General features: G+C 39.2%; 1 protein-coding gene across 3 annotated transcripts in view; it reads right to left on the reverse strand.

Moving 5' to 3' along the window:
• SLAIN2 (SLAIN motif family member 2) overlaps positions 1-20,146 on the reverse strand; it is a 39,999-nt gene extending 19,853 nt beyond the window's left edge. For 2 of the 3 annotated variants that reach the window (XM_067298084.1, XM_067298083.1), the window contains exons 1-4: positions 19,693-20,146; positions 8,865-9,013; positions 1,635-1,799; positions 143-304 (exon numbers count right to left, since the gene is read on the reverse strand). In XM_067298084.1, coding sequence (XP_067154185.1) covers positions 143-304; positions 1,635-1,799; positions 8,865-9,013; positions 19,693-20,054 — 838 coding nt within the window. In that variant the 5' untranslated portion in view covers positions 20,055-20,146. Of the gene's footprint in view, positions 1-142; positions 305-1,634; positions 1,800-8,864; positions 9,014-11,727; positions 12,045-19,692 lie in introns of those variants that run through there. The other variant, XM_067298085.1, reaches the window with a different exon arrangement.
• Positions 20,147-20,247: the final 101 nt, after the last annotated feature.

Raw genomic sequence — 20,247 nt, forward strand, 5'->3', positions numbered from 1 at the left:
GAACATACAAGTACTCACTACGTCCCTTTGGGATAGTAGAGGGTTATCTAAGGATGCAATCCATCATGCTTTGAAAGACAAATGATACCACAGTTATAAGAAAAGATCAATTGTCCTGCTTGATTTGATGCAGAACACTTACTTTCTTCCTGCATTCGTGCTAAAATTTGCACATCTGTAACATCATTTAGCTTGTAATTTGATCCAATAGAGTCTTCATCCATCTCTGAAGCACTTAACTCACTGTCCAGAGAGGACTGTGGACTTAGTGGAGGGTTTCTATCTGCTGAACTTTTAAGATGACCTACAAAAAGAAAATAAAGTAACAGTAATGTTAGACACTGAGGTTGACTGCCAATTGATTACAAACTTAGGCTGAAAATATCACTTATAGTAAACAGAGCTTAGTCATTATCTTCTAAAAATGAGTAACTTCATAAAATCATTGTTACGATGGCAGAAGAAATTAATGACATATAATCTGCTTCACATGTACCAAGTTTCAGCTGTTATGAATTTGCACAGCTCTTACAGAAAGAGCAACTGCATACCTGTTCTGCTTGTGCTTTTGTTCTCTTCTCTGCATGTTGTAAAACTTAAGTTTGAATACTTGTATATCTTTCTTATACAATAGGGATTTGTTGATCCATTGCATATTGATTCATTTTCAAATGTTTAAAATGTAGTTTATCTGAAAATGCTATTTCTTATTATACATACACACCTTTGCTAAACTACAGCTTAGTAGAAAAACTTTCCTGTTTGCTGCCTTCCTGTTGACACTCTGTTACTAGTTATGTTCCATCATTCTATACTGCAGTCAGGTAGAGGATTGCAGCATATAATGCAGAGCAGAGCTACCTAGATTAAAACAAACTTGGGTAATGACTCCAGTGAATATACTGCAGTGCAGGCTTCTCTTTACAAGTCCACAGTGAACTACAGGCAGATGGACAGTCAATGAAACACACTTTCACCTTCCCTGCAAACTAATCTGAGTCAAAGCAAATATTATAAGCCAACCTCCTGACTTCACTGTAGAGATACGTTCCAGGTATCAATCTTCCTGATTCAAAGAAAGAGTCAAAGGTCCAGAATAAAGGCAGAAAACATTGCCAGAAGTTACTGCTTATATTGATGACTGCGAAGCCTCAGGGAATGCCTTTAATTGAAATATATGCTTCTTCCTTAGATTATATTGTTCACATCACAGAACTACTGATGGATGCATTGACACTGTCTATACCAAATTTTTCAGTGAACACAAGAGTAAGTAATACCATACACGTACTATGCAACCTATATTCCCGTCAATTAGAAGGTCAATTCTAGAAGCTCCTTACATATGTTAGGGACTCCACAGTACTAATGCAAGGAGTTTTGGTCTAACTGCTAATATGCATTGTTAACCTTAGAGACACGGAGATCCAGAGAATACTTTCTTAATGCATTGCATGCCAAGTCATCTGTCAAAAAGCCTTTCCTAAAAAGTTTAAATATTACGTGACACAAATTTCATACAAAACCCCCCCAGGCTTTTGGTGTCTTTCTTACTCTAGCTCCATGTCAATGTGATCTACCTGAGCATGTATTTTTGAAAGTAAGGGGAGGGGAGGAACCACACATGCACTTACCTGAGGTACCAGGAGGTATGAGCTGTTTCACTAAAGCAGATTTCACTGGTGTTGAGGAGGGAGAGTTGAAACCACTGCTGTAGGGGCTACTAGTATTTGGACTATAGGAGCTTGCGTAACTGACCACACTAAAAGGGTTACCGTACAAACTCTGTCTCTTGAGAACTGCATGGAAGAGAAGGAGAGTGACAAATTATACTAAAGGAACCAGTGAAAAATGAACATAATGCTATACGATATCTTCAGTGTGATTTAATTACTAGACAAGTCAAGTAGAACATTTCAGTTGCCATGGAGTTTTCCAGCTTAGTCTCTTAGACTCTTAGACATAATCCTACTGTGAAAGGAGTGGGAGAAGAGGGCAAGACATGATAACAACAATTATTTTCCCAGTAAAAATCAGATCTAAAATCACTATGCCTGAGTTATTTTCTTCCACTCAAGATGTTCAACCTAAGCATTGGGAAGGAGGAGAAAGCAACTCAAGAGACAGTAGCTAAGCTACCACAGCATACAATCTGTATGCAACTACATACACACTAGAGCATACAACAAAGTGTTATGGGCTACAAAAGATCAGTCACCCTGTATTTTGCCATAAAAAAACTGGTATCCATGCATATACCAATATGAGAGTGTATATGAAGCCCAGGTGTCTTGATTACAGGCTGAATCAACTTTTGATGCAACCCTCCATATCAACCTACCTTGGAAAAAGACAAAAGTTATAAAATAATAGCAAGTGCCCAATGAAAAAAAAAGGTCCTCTTGTATAATACTGACAGAGAAAGACTGTTCTTGGCTACTACTTAGGAACCATTGCATTACTCTAGCTAGCCAGATGAAAACATCATGTGATTTCCAGATACAAAAGCAAATGATAAAACGATACCTCTAAGCCAGTTACCTTTGATTTTTGCCATTTCAAATTCTTTAAAAAACAAACAACCAAAATAGCCTTGTTCTCATTCCCCTTAGGTTTCATCCTAGCTCTTGTCCGAGAACTCTAGCTAATCCCTGAGACAGTGTTAACATATACAGATAAAACTAAATAAGCCAGCGCTTGAAGAATATCTCCTGCAGTGGCCTCTTTCAGGGTGACAGAACAATAAAATACATATAAACTAAATGGGAATGTAGTTCATGTCTAGTTTTCCAGAATTCAGAAACTTGCGTAGATCACACAGTATTTCAATAGCAACCCAAAGACTGGCACCACAAAACTAGCAATGCCAACTACACACCTATGAAGTTGTCCAAAGCATGGGCTAAAAGGAAAAACAGTTAAGCTTGGCAAAAGCTTATTTTGACATTTCTGGATACCATGAACCTGTTTGGCACAATAAAGCAGAGAACATAGCCACAATATATGGTACACCCTAATACCATAACTATGATATTAGCTGAAATGAGAACTATGGTTCTTATCTCAACTCTCAAATTTAAGTACTGTTCAAATCTACCATTTAAAAAGGCCTCTCCAAAACTAAGTCTATGAGGAAAAGCCACATGGTGGTCATTCCTTTCTAGTATTCTTCATTTTTATAAATAATGTAACTAAAGGAAGGAAGCATAAGATAGTATTAGTTTTTCAGGAAGTATTTTTCAAGTGCACCAGGATTACACAAATCACTATATTGCCAGATTGGTTAGGGAAAACGCCAAATCTTTATCAAGTTAGACCAAACTGTCACTGCTTCAAACACAAAAAAGAAGTCCATACTAACACTACTTGCAAGAGCTGATTAATATTTTCTTATTTTTATTGACAATTTAACACTTCAGCCAAATGAAATTCTTAAAGGTATGCCAAAATTTGGCTACCTGGGAATGCAATTCATTTACTCAGAATTTCATACTCGTATTTTCTATATTTCTTATCCAGTCAAGTAAGCATTAAGAATCTTTGTTATTAAAATACATTACTTCATGACTTCTTCAAACTGACTGTAGGATTGCTCCCTTCTGTATACCTCCTGGTTTAATGCTTTGCGATTTTTCTGTCAGTGTGCTTCAACCCCATATACAATATAAGGTCTAGAACTGGATAATTTGTTCTGCTATTTATCTTAAATGTTTCAATTTCCAGTGCTAAAGTATTTGTAGATCACTGTCACTACTGGCAAACGCAATACCTCTATTCACCTAGTTGCCAGGTTATGGCATATGATTCATATAGCTACTTAAATGCCTAGCCTATTTCATTTTACTCAAACTTACCTTTTATTTTAATACATTAGAAAAATGGAACTTCGGTGGGGCAAAGGTGGAATCAAAGGAAATTTTGTCAGTTTTGATAAAATCAGTTCCTTCAATGCTGAAAATATTTTATGTCAAACTGATAACTGAATTATATTTTAACAGAAAACTGAGTATGTTGCAAAAATTAAACTGAAAGATAGAGATCAAAACTTTATGATATGCAGTTTAGGTCAACTTGCAGCTTACCTAGCTGCTAGAAACTAAACTCTCTTTAAAGGCATGACACTTTTAACACTATGCATAAATATATTGTAAACTGACTAGCATAGGCCTAGCAAAAAGTGTGCAACAACACACCTAAGTAGGTTATAGAAAAAAATGCAGAAATTAAACTTTTTAAAAGAATAGTGCCACACTTCTGGTACTAAAAAAAAAGGGCTGCAATTGGTACAGTAACAATTAGGCTAGTGATAGTGGTGGACTTGAACATGGAGTTGAACTCTGTTGTACCAGACAGCTTGGTACAGAGTTGTTTACTAAAAATCCTTTTATTCAGTGTAAGCTTTATCTTTTTTTTGTGTGTTACAAGCAGCCAAAGGAGACCACAGCTGCACAAAATGCTGCCTTCAGCAGCAAAGCCTGCTGCAGCTCCTCCTCCCACCCCACTTTGCTCTTGGTCACAACCTCCCCAGCTGTCCAATACAAGCACTTGTGGGACTGCACGATTATCCAGACTATTAAAGTAATTTTAAATTAAAAACATTTCAATTTTTAACTGAGTTTTTCAGTTTTTAGTAGCACCTCAAAAACCATTGTGCATCAGATGGCAGATTGCAGCACAGAGGCAGAAGCAGTAGAAAAGGTGACTTTGCTGCTAACGAGCAGTAGATTCTTTAAACCACACCTCCTACAAAGATACTCTCCAGATGCTAAACCAGTTAATGTTAAAGTTGTTTTAGAGTGCATGAAGAGACAGTTACAGATAGAGGATGGACAGTTTATATTCCAGTTTTTATTGCAAGTCCTAAATGGTATGTGCTAATTTGAGAATGGGGATGGTGAATTTTAGCAAGTATTGAGGTACCTCCATTTCATTTTCCTGAGAGTGTCAGAATGGAAAGCTGCATTTCATTACAAAGCTCAACTAACAAGCTGGTAATTACAAGCAGGTTGTATTCTGGTTGACTCTGATGGGATAACTCCTTTCATAGCAAGTTCCTTCGGCATCCAAGCAAGAAAACAAAAATATCCATTTCAACAGAATCATTGTTCTCAAGCCAAAAAATTATTTTCTAATCATTTGCTGAAAATGGTAAAAAACTGAAATGGTAAGTGTGTAGAACAATTTTTTTATTTTGTACTTATGCAAATTTAAATATTAAACATTATTAGGAAACAATTGTGATACTGTATAACCTTAAAACAAGCTCTTTGTATATAGTCACTGTGATACAAAATGTTTCATCACATACAGATTTCTTTAGAAGGAAAGCACATTTCCGTTACACACAAAAAAAAGTGTTCCCTGGTACATAAAGAAACTTTACATGGTACATCATTTTTCATCCTGGGTAAGTATGAACTTGTACCTCCCATCAGCACAGTATTTTTCCCCAGGAAAAAAAGATGGATTCAAACCTTCTTCTGGCCCAGAGTTCCCAAAGTTTTGCCAACAGAGATTTCTAGAACTTCAGAATACAGTGTTCATACAATAACTAAAGATATGATCTTTATTAGGAGTATCAGACAGCCTTAGTACATAGAACTGATAGCACCATTTTCATATTAAAAAATCCAGTTATATAAGATGAAACAGCTTACATAAAACTACACATTAGCTTTCAAAGCACTTGAGGGGAGGGTTACTGAGCAGATTTTTTTCATCTTAATATATATATTTTTATAATATTCAGAACCAATATGCAGCACGCACTTTTAGACAACAATTTGTAAAGAAGTCTTGAATACCTCTTTTGCTCTAGAAAAGAGGAATAGAAAAAAAATGACTGTAGAAAACTCATGCTTAAGTAATTTAGAAGACCTATTTTATGAATCAAGACCATTTTTTTCAGACTCCGGAGATCTGTTACTTGTTTTTGTTACAGTTAAGTGGCAAATTTATTCTGGCAGTTTCTGTAGTAATTCAAACCAGTCATTAGTGAAGTCTATCACTGAGGCCAAAGCTAGCTAAAGAATGGTTGGTTTTGAGCAAGCTCAATGCTTAATCCAGAAATCACACTCACTCAGCATGGAAAATATGACAGTTCTTATTACACATATAGCCACACATTTCTGCAATGGGCTATGCTGATCATGCATTTGATATCAAATATTTAAATAAGAATAATCTACTGCCACACAGTTAAAACTGCAATATGACCAAAACTGTTCTTTTCAGCTTCTACTTCTTGACAGTGCAACCATGTCTTCAGAAAGCATCTCCTCCAGAAATTCTGTCTCTTGGGTGCAATATATCTGTGTTCCTGCAGTTTCTTTCATAAGGCACTCTACCAGAAAAATCCTGATACCATTTTAGACTACCATGTGTGGTGACAGTGTTGGTTTCCAGTCATTTACTCTTGCATTTTGGACCAGTGACCTGAGGCACAGCTGAGAGAGGTCTGAGAGAGGCTCCAGGATACTTCTAAGGTTCTGTCTGGTCTGAATATACTTCCAAAACTGAGCAGGACTCACTGCAATTGTAAACTTGGACTCAAGAGTGCAAAGGCACTGTGCATCCTGTGTTCTCAGTGACTGTTAGCCCACAGTAACAAGGAGCTGCAAACCTCTTCCCTTTTTTTAAAATCATGAAATGGAAAAAGAGGTTATCTTATAAGAAGGGAAGAGAAATTGAATGTGGAATACAAGACCACCACTTGAGATAGAGAAATAAGAGAAACAGATTGGATTAGAAAGACATAGTAACAGAGGCTGATGAAAAGAAACATCAGCAAGGATTCAGGAGACAAAGTAACATACCAGCATGAAAAGCCTTATCAATGGAGGCTGGAACTGAAATACACTGAATCAGTAAATAATAAGCTGAGTGACAGGGGTCCATGAGGTACAATTACAATATATGATATATGGCACAAGATATTCTAGCAGTCATGGAGCATGGAACAAAGAAGGTCACAAAAGTCCCTCCTCCCTGCTAGTGGAGCTTCTTGCTACCCTATTTCTCTAAGTACTCTGCTTTGCTCTGAAGGACAATCTCTTTTTCCATTATAACTCCACTTTTTCAATTCATGCAGTCTTCTCCAAACAGCAGTATCAGTACCCATTTCTTATACCACTAATGTTTTCCCTTATTAGTACTGTAGGTGAGTTGCCATACTCTTGCAGATACCACTGCTACAGACAGATTTTCAGAGCTAGGAAAACAAAAGAGGCAAAGCTGTCTAAAGATAATTTGAATATGAACACTTTCAAGTTTACCCACTTCATAGTTGGAACCTCCCTGCCACTCTGCTGCAACTGTGACTAAGCTTTTAAAGATACCATAAGTGCTACAGAATTTGTGGTACTTCTGGAAGATTTCTGCTTAATTCTGACAAAAATTAAGCCATGAAGAGAATTGTTGCTGCTTATCCTATAGTGAAATCCAATCCTATATACTCAGTTAAGTCGTACAGTTTCTCCAAACTCCCAAACTTGCATCACAGTTCATAAACTCTTGTGATTTGGGCACTTATTGTTTAGAATTTTAGTCTATGCCTACAGCAATCTATATACCATTTTAACTGTTCATGAAAACAGTGTCTGGACATTTGTGAAGGTAGCACACAAAGCACAACAGGGAAAGATGAAAGGTAACTTCATTAAAAGGTACTGTCACCACTTTGATCGCTATTTGTATAAGAAAGAGAAAGGATTTTTCATTTGAGCTACTAGCAATATTTCAAACTTTATTAAGAATGATTTCAATACAAACCACAAGAAAGATGGAATTGCTCCAGACAGGAATTCAAGGAGAGAGAATAGTAACAGTCAAATAAACTCAGCATAAAGTTTATGCATAACCACATAAAGGAGTTGGGGACACAGGTGGAACTAAATGTTCAGATGTTCTTAGTCCAAGTCCAACTATTCAGCTAATTCCTGAAGATAAGTCTAGGAAAAATAAACTGCATGTAGTGCAAAGAGACAGAAATATGGGGTGAGAAAAGAAATAGTTAAAAAAAAAAAGGCATGGCATAGCATAATTGATTTTTTAAAAATAAAAACAGGCTCAAGCAAAAAAAATAAAGTTCTGGAAAAGAGTTAAAGGCTACAGACAAGTATAGAGCATATACACGGAACAGCAGTGCTGGTTAGTTGACAGGAAGAAATTAAAGTAGTCGGGTAGAGAATTCTAGTTAGACCTTTGGCATTTTACTGCTAGTAGAACATCAAAAAGAGGCTGGTAACAAGATGATGGAGAAGGCACACTTTCAGCCTCAGAGGGCCAAATGCTCAATCCTTCTCCAGTTTTAAATATAACCCCCTACTTTATTTCAAGAAGGAACCGTGAATTCTGCATTTCTTAATCTGATGATGGCAAGATCTTAAATTACTAAGGATGGGAGGAGAAGAAATCAATATTCTCTCCCCAAAGTATTTGAGATTTTCAGCCTTCATTTCCTTAGCTGAAAGAAAACAGCTCATCCAGCAGAAAACTAAACTCTGTGCTAACGTATTAGACAAATATCTAACAGTTATGCTAGTTTAATACAGTGTTTTGATCCAACATGAAAGAGATTTATTTTTTAAAAAAGATCTCCAAGTTAAAGACTTTGTTTCTTCCTGAAAATTTCTGACCAAGTTGTAACTATGCAAGTGGCAAAAAACTCTGAAATCATGACTCATGGTCTAATGCTTCCTTTCATTTTACTCACATAGTCCTAAAAATGAAAGTGAATTATTGTTTGCAAACCATTACAAAAGCTTTAGACAGAAGTAACTGCTGCATCTAATCCTTTTCTCTCAAGTATCATCGAATTCTGAATCACCTACACAACCCAACAGTGTTCGTATGCATGAACTCACCTGACATTGTCTGTTCCAGCCTGTGGATCAGCGATTTTTTAGCACATTCAATATCAGGACTTGGGTAATCCAATACCTGCCTGCACCAAATTAATGGACTAACAAATTTTTGCACTGGAGTCAGTTTCTTCTTTGGAGATGTATATAACCTGAAAAGAAGAAAGAAAGTCTATGTAGGCAGACAAAATCAGCACAAGATCAGGCATGTGAAAAGATACTACGCACTACGCTATTTCTATTCTTAGACTATATCTCTACAGTACAAATCCCGAAATATCAAGACAGCACAAGTTTTACCTTTAAATTAACTCACTCGGATACAGCGTAGTTCTGACAATGCATACCTATCCCAGGATTTCTGGCAAGAGCGGAAGCCTATCTTGATACACTGGAATACACAGATTGATATGCCAGAAACAAAAATGTCTTCACTTTTCAGACATATTAGGTATATGGGCAATTTCACTGTGCCACATAAATGCACAACTCAGGATTAACCTTTTGAGATTTAAGTTGCATCTACTTTAGAAGTAAAGAAAGCAATATGCAACTTTGTGTTTTCCTAAACACAAAGATGTAGCAAGTGATAAGCATCATAAGGAAGCAACAGCACAAAACTGAACACAAAGTTACAGGCACAGAACAAGTCTAGCATTTTAGTACCCTTGAATGATAAAGCAATGTTTTATTTTACGTATAATTTGTATCCTGGCACCTGATCCTCCAGATTTTTTCCTTTGAACACAAAACAAACAGACTGTCTTTGTCCTGAGGAGTGTACAGTCAAGCATTAAAAACAAGAAACAAGAGATAATGCAGACATCAGAGAGTAGGGGAAACAATGAGACAATACTGTTGTGCGGGACACACTGAGGCTTCTGCCCACGAGCACCCCCATCCATATATTTTAATGTCAGCATTCTATGACCAAAGAAATAAGCATTCCATTTTAAGGGCTTCAGAATTGAGCTGAGAAGTTCTCTTCCCTCAAAACAACAACAAAAAGTTTAAAGGAAAAGCCATATCCAATCATAAACAAAATAGGAATATTTAAGCTTCATCTTTGGACTAAAAGCCAAACTTGGAAATTTGGTTCAACAAAAGACAGTGAACAGCAAGATTTACAGCTCTAACTAGAGCTTTTGTATACGCAGAAATGGTTAAACAAACGTTCCTTCCAGAAGTGTCTGATGACAGACTTGATATCCCAAGTGAACACGGGTCTACGCTACGCACTGCGGCTTAGGAACGTTTGACGGCCTAGTGCGCCACGCTCCTACACGAAGCCGACAACAAGAACTCATCTTCTTTGTGCCAATGACATCAACAACACAAGTTAGTCTCCACAGTTGTATTATGAGATTATTAACCAATCCGTCCTCTGTAATTCTTGAATTCAGTTTGTTTTATAAACAGCTTTAAAAGTTCTTTTTTAAATTACCATCCTGAATGTCACATTTCTTACAAAAGGCTCCCAAGAAGCACACTAAAACAAAAACCAGAACAAACAACAAAAAAAACACTCTCACCCAAAATGCTGATCAGCTTGTTTAGAACATGCTTTATACCACTCTTCCCTCAGACACCAAAAAAATAGTTTGCAAATGCAGGAGAAAGTCTTTTTATTAGTTTATGTCTTTTAAACAAAAAATAAACAGCTTGTGACAACACAACATGATGTAATACCTCTTTATAAAGCTGATATAGCACATAGAAGACTATGGAAATTTGTGTGATTTTGGCTAATCCCCATGACTAAATATTTAGTTAATATTGCCAGCAGAAAGTTCTTTCAGCATATAATTCAGAGAGTGAAGAAAAAAGCCAATTTATACTTCATTTCCAGGAGTTCAGCCTCATTTTTTTCTGTTTATGATATAGTTTATGTTCAGTTTTATTACTGTACCCAGAATACTGGAATTCAGACTTGTTCATACCAGTTTTATTCCATTACTGAAAGAAAGTCTGAACAGTTGAGCAATCTTACTAGGAAAAGAAAAAAAGGTGTGTGGGGGGGGATTTCCTGTGTAAGAATGTGAAGGAATGTCTTGCATGATTAGGAACTGCACGGTACCATGCCATCTCCCTGCAGCGGCACTGGTCTGCACTGATCTCAGATGTGCTTCTCTCTCCTTATAGGATTAATGGTTGGATGCTGCTTGCATAACTTTTCAAACAGCCACTGCTCCATACTACAGTCTTGTAGTATACTACAGGCTTGTCCTCCACCCAGTATCATGGTGGTCACTACAAACAGCTTCTGTAGAAATCATTATTCCATGTTTCATAAATGAAACAAAACCCCCAAAATTATCAAGCAAAAACATTGTGTTCACAGATTACATAAGACTTGGAATCCCTGCAGACCTGGTTAAAAGGCAGAAACAATATTTTCAAGAACAAAACATTTACAAGAAAAGTGAGATTTAATTAGCTATATCTGACTAATGTGTTGAACTCAGACCAGGAGAAAGAAAGAATGAGGGTTGTTATATATATAAATATATCTATCATACATAAAGCATGTTATCTCTTCTAGCAGTATCCTCAGCACACCTTACAAGCACTCTGCCCACAAACATGCTAAGAACCCATCACCCAACTAAATCCCTGAAGACCCTTGTGCAGGACAGGACAGGAAGTGTCCGTTTCACAGTTCTTGTAAACAGCTACACAAACTGCCGTACTTTATGTGATTATCTGCATACAGCTAAAAATGGTGTTCAGCATTTACTAACTAACACTCAGTGAAATTGTCTTTTTATCACTTATTTTCCTGTATGCTTCCCTATCTTAAGGTATCTTTACACAGTACAAAAGTGTCAAAGGCAACAAAGCTAACTTTTGTGCTGTACAGACTCACTCTGGATAGCTGAGATGCCTTGCTGCGCTTGAGAAGTTCCATGCACATTTGAAGTGTTTACAGTAACACCCAGTGTAATGTACAAGAAATAGAAGTGCACGTCCTGTTTTAAGGGTCCACAAACAGGATATCTTGAATAAACCTGCAAAACTAATCAAAATGGCATCTGATATTTTAAGCTCTAACATTCATTTCTTCAATTTTCAATAGCTGCATTTATCTCATGTGCAGAGTATGCACTGAAACTGTGCCAGACACATATTGCAAATTCTCCCATCTCTTTCCAGCCAATTGGTTTTAACAGCCTTTGCTTCACCTCACAATTCAAGAAAAGTCAGAACTTAGAATATACATGTTTCATGTAACTCCATTACCTCATGATAAACACGTGCATCGATACAATGACACTGACTCTTTCAAGACAGTCTCTTGTGCACCATGCAATTATGAAGTCCATACTCCTTTATAAAGCAGTGATCTTTATTTCCCATCTGGCATAGAACAGATAAGTTTTGAACCAGATGCAAGTCTACTTAATTTTTTTAAATCAAAATTAGGCAAAGCAAGACTGGGGCAAGGGGGGATTTCTTTCCTTCCTCTCTTCCCAACAGCAGGAAGGGAGAAAGAACAGAAAGGATACTATGGAATTAAAATAAGAGGACAGAAATAACTTCATAATGCTAAGTGATTTCTCTGTCAAACTACAGCTTGACTCGAGATACAGGTCCTCCTTAGCTGAAGAGCTTTCCAGAACAGACCCATTCCTATTTGTACCTGTTTACGCATACTACAGTGATATAGCACTGATAGTAGCACAGGAGCTTGAACATTGAAGATTATTAATGTGATCTCATACATCTTTAAACACTACTAAACTACTTTCTAAAAACAGGAAATTGAAAATGATTGAGGAAGCTGACAGCTTATAGTTACCACCCATATTGCAAACATTAACACACCAGAATACTATACTCCAACTTGTCCACAAAGTAAAAAAACCACAACTATAATCCAGTGACACAAGATCAAGCAAAAGAAAACACTACAAAAAAAAGTGCTCCAAGAGCATCAATCTATTTTGAAACAGCAATAAGAAACTAAACACTATGATTCTGTTGCACACACTAATATTCCCTTCCTTTAGCTGTCACTAGTTGACTGTGTCACAGCAGTACCAATTTCAAGTTTAAAGCCGTCAAGGGCTCCACGGATTAGTTCTAGAAAGACATAATACAAAAAGGGCAAAGCTTCTGCAGAAAGCCCACTGTCACTACGAGCTCACATGATAACGTCAGCCTAATAGGGCAAGCCAAAGCATGCTATAGTGGGACAGAGCTGAGCTGGAAAAAACTTTAGAATACAAAGCACATGACATTGAGGTAGGAATAGAGTATCTGGGTAATGAATGCCTCACCTGCTGGACACTCCCCCGCATCAAAATACAACAAGAAGCTAGTTGCCACAGGCATGAGAGCCAAGGCTCTGCTCAGATGTCGGGAAGAAAGGAGAAGTCTTTGCACCAAAATCCTTCTACTGCTCGTGTGCAAGAGTCGAGGAAAAATCATGCAAATGAATATGAAGTCACAGGACCGAATTAGAAGGAAGATGGCAAGTGGAAGGAACTTGAGGTAAAGCTTATTTTAGCCATATTAACTTTAAGCAAAAACAGTCAGATACATTAGAGGCACTGAAATAAGGGAGTGTACAAAACACGTCACAGCTAAAAGCAGGATCAAAAAAGCCACTTGAAAAGAGGATGTGAAGGTAAAAATAAAAGTCCCAGGACAAATCAGTAAGAAACTCCCCTAAAATAAAGGGGAAAGGATCTCATGAAGAAAAGCTACCAAAAGAAATTCAGGGAATGACGAGACTGGAGGATCTTGAAAATACACAATTTAGAGCATGACAGTACGATCGGTCTAAATTTTTCAGGAGTCTTATTTGAAGCAGCTTAAACAAGTTAGTTTTTAAGAAGGATATTTGGACAAGCAGCTGCAGGTCAAGTCTTAAGAGAATCTCTAGCTGTAAAGAAACAAAACCCTATGTCACAGCTCTGCATAAATTTGGTCCAGAGGTTTCCTTCTCTTCCCTCCTCCCTCACCCTCCCCATAGTAACAACCCTCTAGCTGTAAATGACTGGGAAACACTCAGCCAGTAACTACAAATCTGTCTGTGTACTCAACTAAATGTTCCCAGCTCTTTCTGAATGATACGTGAGTTGCAGTAGAACTATAGCTCTCACAAAGATAAGGCGATGAATACCATTAAAAATGCTTTGACAATTTTATTAAGCCTTCATATTAAAGTGGCTCTTTTCAGCTACATGGTGCTACTTCAGTTTGATTTTGGAGGATTCAGAGGGGGTTACAAAGTGCTAATGTTCACTGGTAACACAACCATCTTCCTGTCACCAGCAATTAAAGGTAGTTAGCTGTGCCCTTGCTAGTGTCTGGAAATTATAGCCATTACTCACTTCCTCATCTCAGAGGAAGATACTGTTGCCTGAAAGGGATGTTGGAGAACGGAATAAGGGGCAGCACACAAGAGATGAGACCAGAAGTATGTGGAGCTTTCAAGAGCTTGTAAAACTCTTAACACCATTATGTTGCTTCCCTAGAACTGTCACACAGATTTTGTAAAACTTTCCGTGTTTTGAGAAGCTTTTCAAAAGGAAGTTGCTTATATGCTCTAAAGTGGCATTGTAGGTACTTATAAGGAAGGGAAAGGAAAAATGTTGAGAAGTTTTGTGTACTATTAAATGCAAGTGTTCCAAAATAAAAGTCTGTTTAACCACTAGTCTTGAGAGTCCTACTAACACCTATAGAAAACAGAAACATCAACTGACTTAACCGTGCCTAAATAAGACATGATTATGAAGTCTATTTTAGGGATACCATTAAGACACTAAAGGAAATCCATTCAGGAAACTCGCACTGAAGCTTTCATGATATCCAAGTATCAAGCATGCGTATAAGCCATAAATACCACACAAGAAATTAGAAATAGGAAAAAAATTGTTCTTCTCAGGATTTTTTCAACAGTCCTCAGACATTCATTTCACAGTGAACATGGATTAATCCAAGCCATAAATCAAATATTGTCTGATCTTACTAGTTGTTTCATATGATAAGCAAGGATTACAAGAGTTATTAGTTTATCATACATGCTTATTTTCATATCATCTTCCTTGTGTGAGAAGCCATCATCTGAATTTGATTAAAAATCCCTCTAAATCAGACTCACATTTAACCTGCCACAAGCTGAAAAAACATGAGTTTCTTTTACTTAAGTTACAAGGCAGGAATTGATCAGAACCTGTTCAGTTTCCAAGAGGCTCAAGACCACATTAATACAATGCAGCTTTAACAACTGAACAGGAAATACTGCAATGTAAAGCTCTATCCCAGCAGTGGTATTTCATTCAGGTGTAGCTCTATCCTAAAACACTTATCCTACACTCTACTAGTTCACTACAGCAAATTCTAGGGTACCAAAATTGAAAGCTAGTGCTCAAAGAAGATTAGCAATATGAGATGAAAGACTCATTACAGGTGACAATCAAGATTTTTACCCTCTGTATCTCAAAGCAACAACTTTGCCAACTAATTGGAAATGGATGACTGGAACAGAGACAAACTATTAAAGAGGTACCAATTTAATATCTGTTGAATGAGAAAGTGTATAATAGTAAAGGTACTTGTGTTCCATTTTAAGCAAACAGGATATCCAATGAATATCAGGCCTTCAAAAACACTAAAAAAATATTACTTTGAAGCATTAAGATTAATATAAACAGCCCACCAATATAATTTCACTTTAAATGAGCCAGCAAATGCCTTTTGTTTGTTAATGAAGTCAGCCAGCTGTTAGCTATTTCAGTCCAACCAAGGGGGCTTTAGTCTGAAGTGACAGAAAAACATCTGATAAGTGTTAGACTGGCTTTTATAACAACATAATTTAAGGAGGGTGCAACTGTTCTGAAGTTTGCTGAGCAATGATGTATAGAAGGCAGATATATAGCAAGCTCTGCACTCTCCTATGCACATACCGTACGTAAGTTTTGAAGAGAAAGCACTGTATGTTCTTCTCTGACATTTAAAATAAAGGTGCTCAGAAAGCTTAGCTGACTGGCTACATAAGTTAGCACCAAGCAAGTTACAACATAGATTCACAACACATTACCTACTCTACAGTAATTGCCCACATGCGCGCATTCATCCTGCACTAAACTTGAGATAACTCACTTTTAAGATGAGGCATAGCAAGCTACCCTGCATACCGTTACCAAGTTGTCTCTAGTGTGCTGCACATCCACACCCAACCTCACCCAGCAAGTCAGGCAGGGAGTTGTATACTGTGTCCTGCCTCTTTGAGGATTTCTCCATGCTGGTCCACCTCCCTGCCCCCCCTTTTTTTTTTTAAATCAATTGAAAAGCTTACTTAGATTGAAATTTCAACAAACTTAACTTTGATCCAGACTGGTTCAAGAGGAGATAAACACCCTAACTAAAGTTAGTGCTGACTTCTTGAGGAATTAGTATTCGTAAAGCAAACTAAATGGGACTAGGTGTTCCAGTACCATGTGTGTACCCCTATTTGCAACCTTCAGTACCCTATTAGGAAGAAAGTTTGAGCACCTTACCTAGGTTTTAGAGGCATATGGCCAAGAAATTCAATCTAAATTCACTTCAATATTTTTAGTAATTTATGTATGTTTTGAAGATTGACTCACCCGTTAAACTATTTAAGGGTGTTAAAACATATCTGGATTTGACTAAACATAGTCAAAGGAGAGAGAAGAAAAAAAAAGGCAAAAATAAACAGCCCCAAAGTTCAGTAATACCACTTTAGCAGCTAATACTGCTACTAGAGCAGTAGTACCAGAGTTCTTTTCACTTGTTGGTAATTTCAGACTGGTTCTACTTTTTACCCCTTTCATTTTCCTACATTTGTCCTGTGTAGACATACTGATAAGCATTTAAAGAATTAAAATCTTAAAAAGGGCTGATCAACTGCGGGATGTGGGTTTTGTCTAAAAGATAGGAGTTTCAGCATCATTTTCAGTCACAGTATTTACTGTTCCATCTTAAATTCATAATCAAATGCCATAGGCACCAATCTGAGTCATTAAGTGTAAAAGAGTACAGTTTTGGTAGTGAAGAAAATCATTCCTGCAGCTACTGCCAGGCTGAAGACAATTTCATAACAGGGTATACGAATATTTGGACCAAAGAATGCCCATATGAGATAAGGTAGAAAGAAGAACCAAGTTAACAGATGATGATTAGGGGTGCTGGCTATCTCCCACACCAAGGTCCTTCTGAAACCAACACTAGAGACAAATTTGGGCTTCTCTATACAGACAATGGAGAATGGCAAGATGAATCAACTTTTTATGCAGATACTGTGATTTAAGTAAGCATAGTTTGCTTTCATGTGAGGCTTCCTCAGGTGGTAAGTGGCCTTTGATCTCTACACTGGTTTAATCCTGTAGTTTAAACAGGATTTTGGGTTAAGCAGTAGTGATTCAAACCCATTTGGAACCTGGAAGAGTTCACATGGGATTTAAATTTCATTGAGTACATTCACCTTTTCAGTTGACTGAATTACCTTTTGAGTGACACTTTATAAGCAAGGCTTTAAGAGCAGGATTTTTTATGAAACAGTTTTAAGAGAAATCAACATAGTCACATCATCCTTATTTTCAGTTTTGTTTCTTCTGTGATTGATCCACTAGTGTTCTGAAAATTTCCAGCTTCCTTTAGAGCAATAACCTCCATTTATCAAATGCACAAAAACAAAGTAATCAGAACAGTGACAAAAGGTATGCCTACCTTCATAAGACAGACAGACAGAAAGAAAGAAAAAGACAGACAGACATTGTAGAGTATTAAGTGCCTCAATGGGCTGAGGTAAATAATGTTCAGAAGTTGTAGGAGTTGTATTTCCATTTTTATAAAATAATTCAGAAAAAAAAAACTTTGTCAGTCAACCTTTCAGTCTAACCAAATCACATTTATCATTAGCATTTATCATAAGCACTTATCAAGTGCTTATTAAATTATAGCAAGAAAGGACAACGTTTTTTCTTAAAATACATAGTCATATTTCTTAACATGCAAGACAATAAGTAAATTTTAACAACTATTCTTTTCTAGGTGTATGCTTTTATCTCTCAGTCACTGTCCTGTTTGGGATTGAAATTTGGTAGTAGACTCACTAAAATACTAAGCAAGAAACAAAGACGTGCAATAGACTGCATTTAAGTTTTGTTGTCTTTTGAGAATTAGAATTTCCATAGAAATATGACTGAAGCCACAATGAAGTGTAATTAAGCAGTCAGCAAAAACATTTAATCTTGATACACAACCCAGTCATAATGTCGAGATACATGCTGAGATAAGGGAAACATTATCTTAATTTTTAGAAGTAGGGGAGACTAAGGCAGACAGCGTAAGTAATTTGTCAAACATTTGACACCAGCAAGGGCAGTGCTCAGTGAAAGCGAACGATGCCACCTCCCCATGAGTGTCCAAAACCACATAAGCAAAAATACATAGCATTTATGCCATTAGTGTCACTGTATGCTCTACAGTGACATTCTAATTTTCACTAGAGGTGCATTATTTTGGCCCACAATTTAGGATTAATATAAAAATGATAATACCTATTATCACTAGAAGACATGACATTCCCAAATCTTGCCATCCTACTCCAAACTTCCTATTTAAACACAGAATACTCTGTTTCCCTAAAGTGTTATAAATCAATAGATTACAAGGCATAAGATGGGAAATAAGAGTAGCTGCCTTGCATAAATCTGTCATCTGGAAGATGATGCCTTGTGTTAATTTAGTAAGCTTATGCTGGATGAGAATAAACTTATGCTCTCATACTTTTCTAGTGGATCAGGCTGGATTTCAGTCTTATGAATTCTCCAAGGAAGTACAAATATCCTATCCTCCCAGAGCAACTAAAACATTGCCCATGCACAGAATCACTTAAGTGTTTTTAATGGCGTTTATTACAACTCAGAAGGACTTTTTTTGTCTATTTGTCTGGAGGTTAACTACAGAAAGAAACCTCTGTAGCTGAGCTTACAGCCAACTCCGACCCAAGTCAGACTGCTTTTGTTAGGTTTTCCTCCATGTACACACTTGCCCTGTGTTTCTCTGTTGACACAGCACTCTTCCCCACTACTTATCCTACTGCTCTAATGCTGCTCCCCAACCAGTGTCACGGGAAACTTCAAAAAGGCAACTGGAGAACAGCACAGTGTTTAGAGAGAACAAGCCTTCCTGCTTCCCTGCAGGAGCTCATGCGAGTGTAATAAAGACCTGGTGAAGAAGCGCCTGCAGGTGCTCCTGCAGGAGCAGCAGCGTAAGCAATCTATTTAAAAAGAGAGGCACTGCCTAAGGTAAACCGTGGTCCTACATAGCTAGCAATAACTGAAAGCGTGCAAGACAACGCATTTATGAGATGAAGGAGTATGCTACGCTTGCTGCCTCTATAGTTAAAAAGAGATCAAGGCTTAAAGTATGTTTGATGTGGATTTAAAGAAAAAACAGCAGTACGTGGGGGCTAATTCCACCCTACCCCAGACATTTTCCACAAGTTCCTCAACACATGCGCATCTTCTAAACTTGTAAGAGGCGGAGGCCGCCACTCGGGCGGCGGGGCCAGGCCCCCCGGGCCCCCGAGTGCCCCCCGAGCCCCCCGCTCCTGCCGCGGCCGGACAAAGCGCAGCGCGGCGGCCTCCGGGAGCCCGAGCGCCGCGCTCCCGGGCCCGGCCCCCCTCCCCGGCAGGAGCCGCCACAGCTCGGCGGGCACGTCGCTCCCGCCGCCCCCCCGGGCGCGGCCCGTTCCCGGGGACGGTGGGCGCCTGCCCAGCCTCCCGCGGGGGCGCCGGCGGCACCGGGCAGGCCCCCCGCCGCCCCCCGCCGCCGCGGCCCGGCGCCTCCTCACCAGCCGGTCTCGTCCTCCTCGCAGCCGGCCAGCCGCTCCAGCTCGTCGGGCCTGAGCAGCACGGCGTCGTCCAGGAGGCCGGCGCCCTCGCCGCCGCCCGCCGCGCCGCCCCTGCCGTCGGCGGGCTCCTCGGCGGGCGGCCGGCGCGGCGCGGCGCGGGGGCTGAGGCAGCGGCCGTCCGGCGGCGCGGGCGGCGGCGGCGAGGGCCCGGCGGGCGGCAGCCGCTTGGGGCTGGCGGGGGCGGCGGGCAGGGCGCCGTGGCGGCTGCGGAGCTGCTCGTTCTGCTTCTCCAGCTTCTTCACCAGCTCCTGCAGCTTCCGCACCTCCGCGTCCGCGTTCACGTTCGAGTTGACGTCCTCCATGATGTCCGCCGGCGGCAGGGCGGGCGGGCGACGGCGGCCGCGCCGCCCCGTCTACATGGCCGGGGCCCCGCGGCGGGAGGAGGGCAGGGCGGGGCGGGGCGGCCGCGCCGCGGTGCCTGCTGCTGCTGCTGCTGCCGCCGCCGCCTCAGCTGCGCTGGCGGGCGGCGGGGGGGGCCGCAGGCGCGCATCCGGC

This window comes from Apteryx mantelli, chromosome 5 (assembly GCF_036417845.1).
Source record: "Apteryx mantelli isolate bAptMan1 chromosome 5, bAptMan1.hap1, whole genome shotgun sequence".
NCBI lineage: Eukaryota > Metazoa > Chordata > Aves > Apterygiformes > Apterygidae > Apteryx > Apteryx mantelli.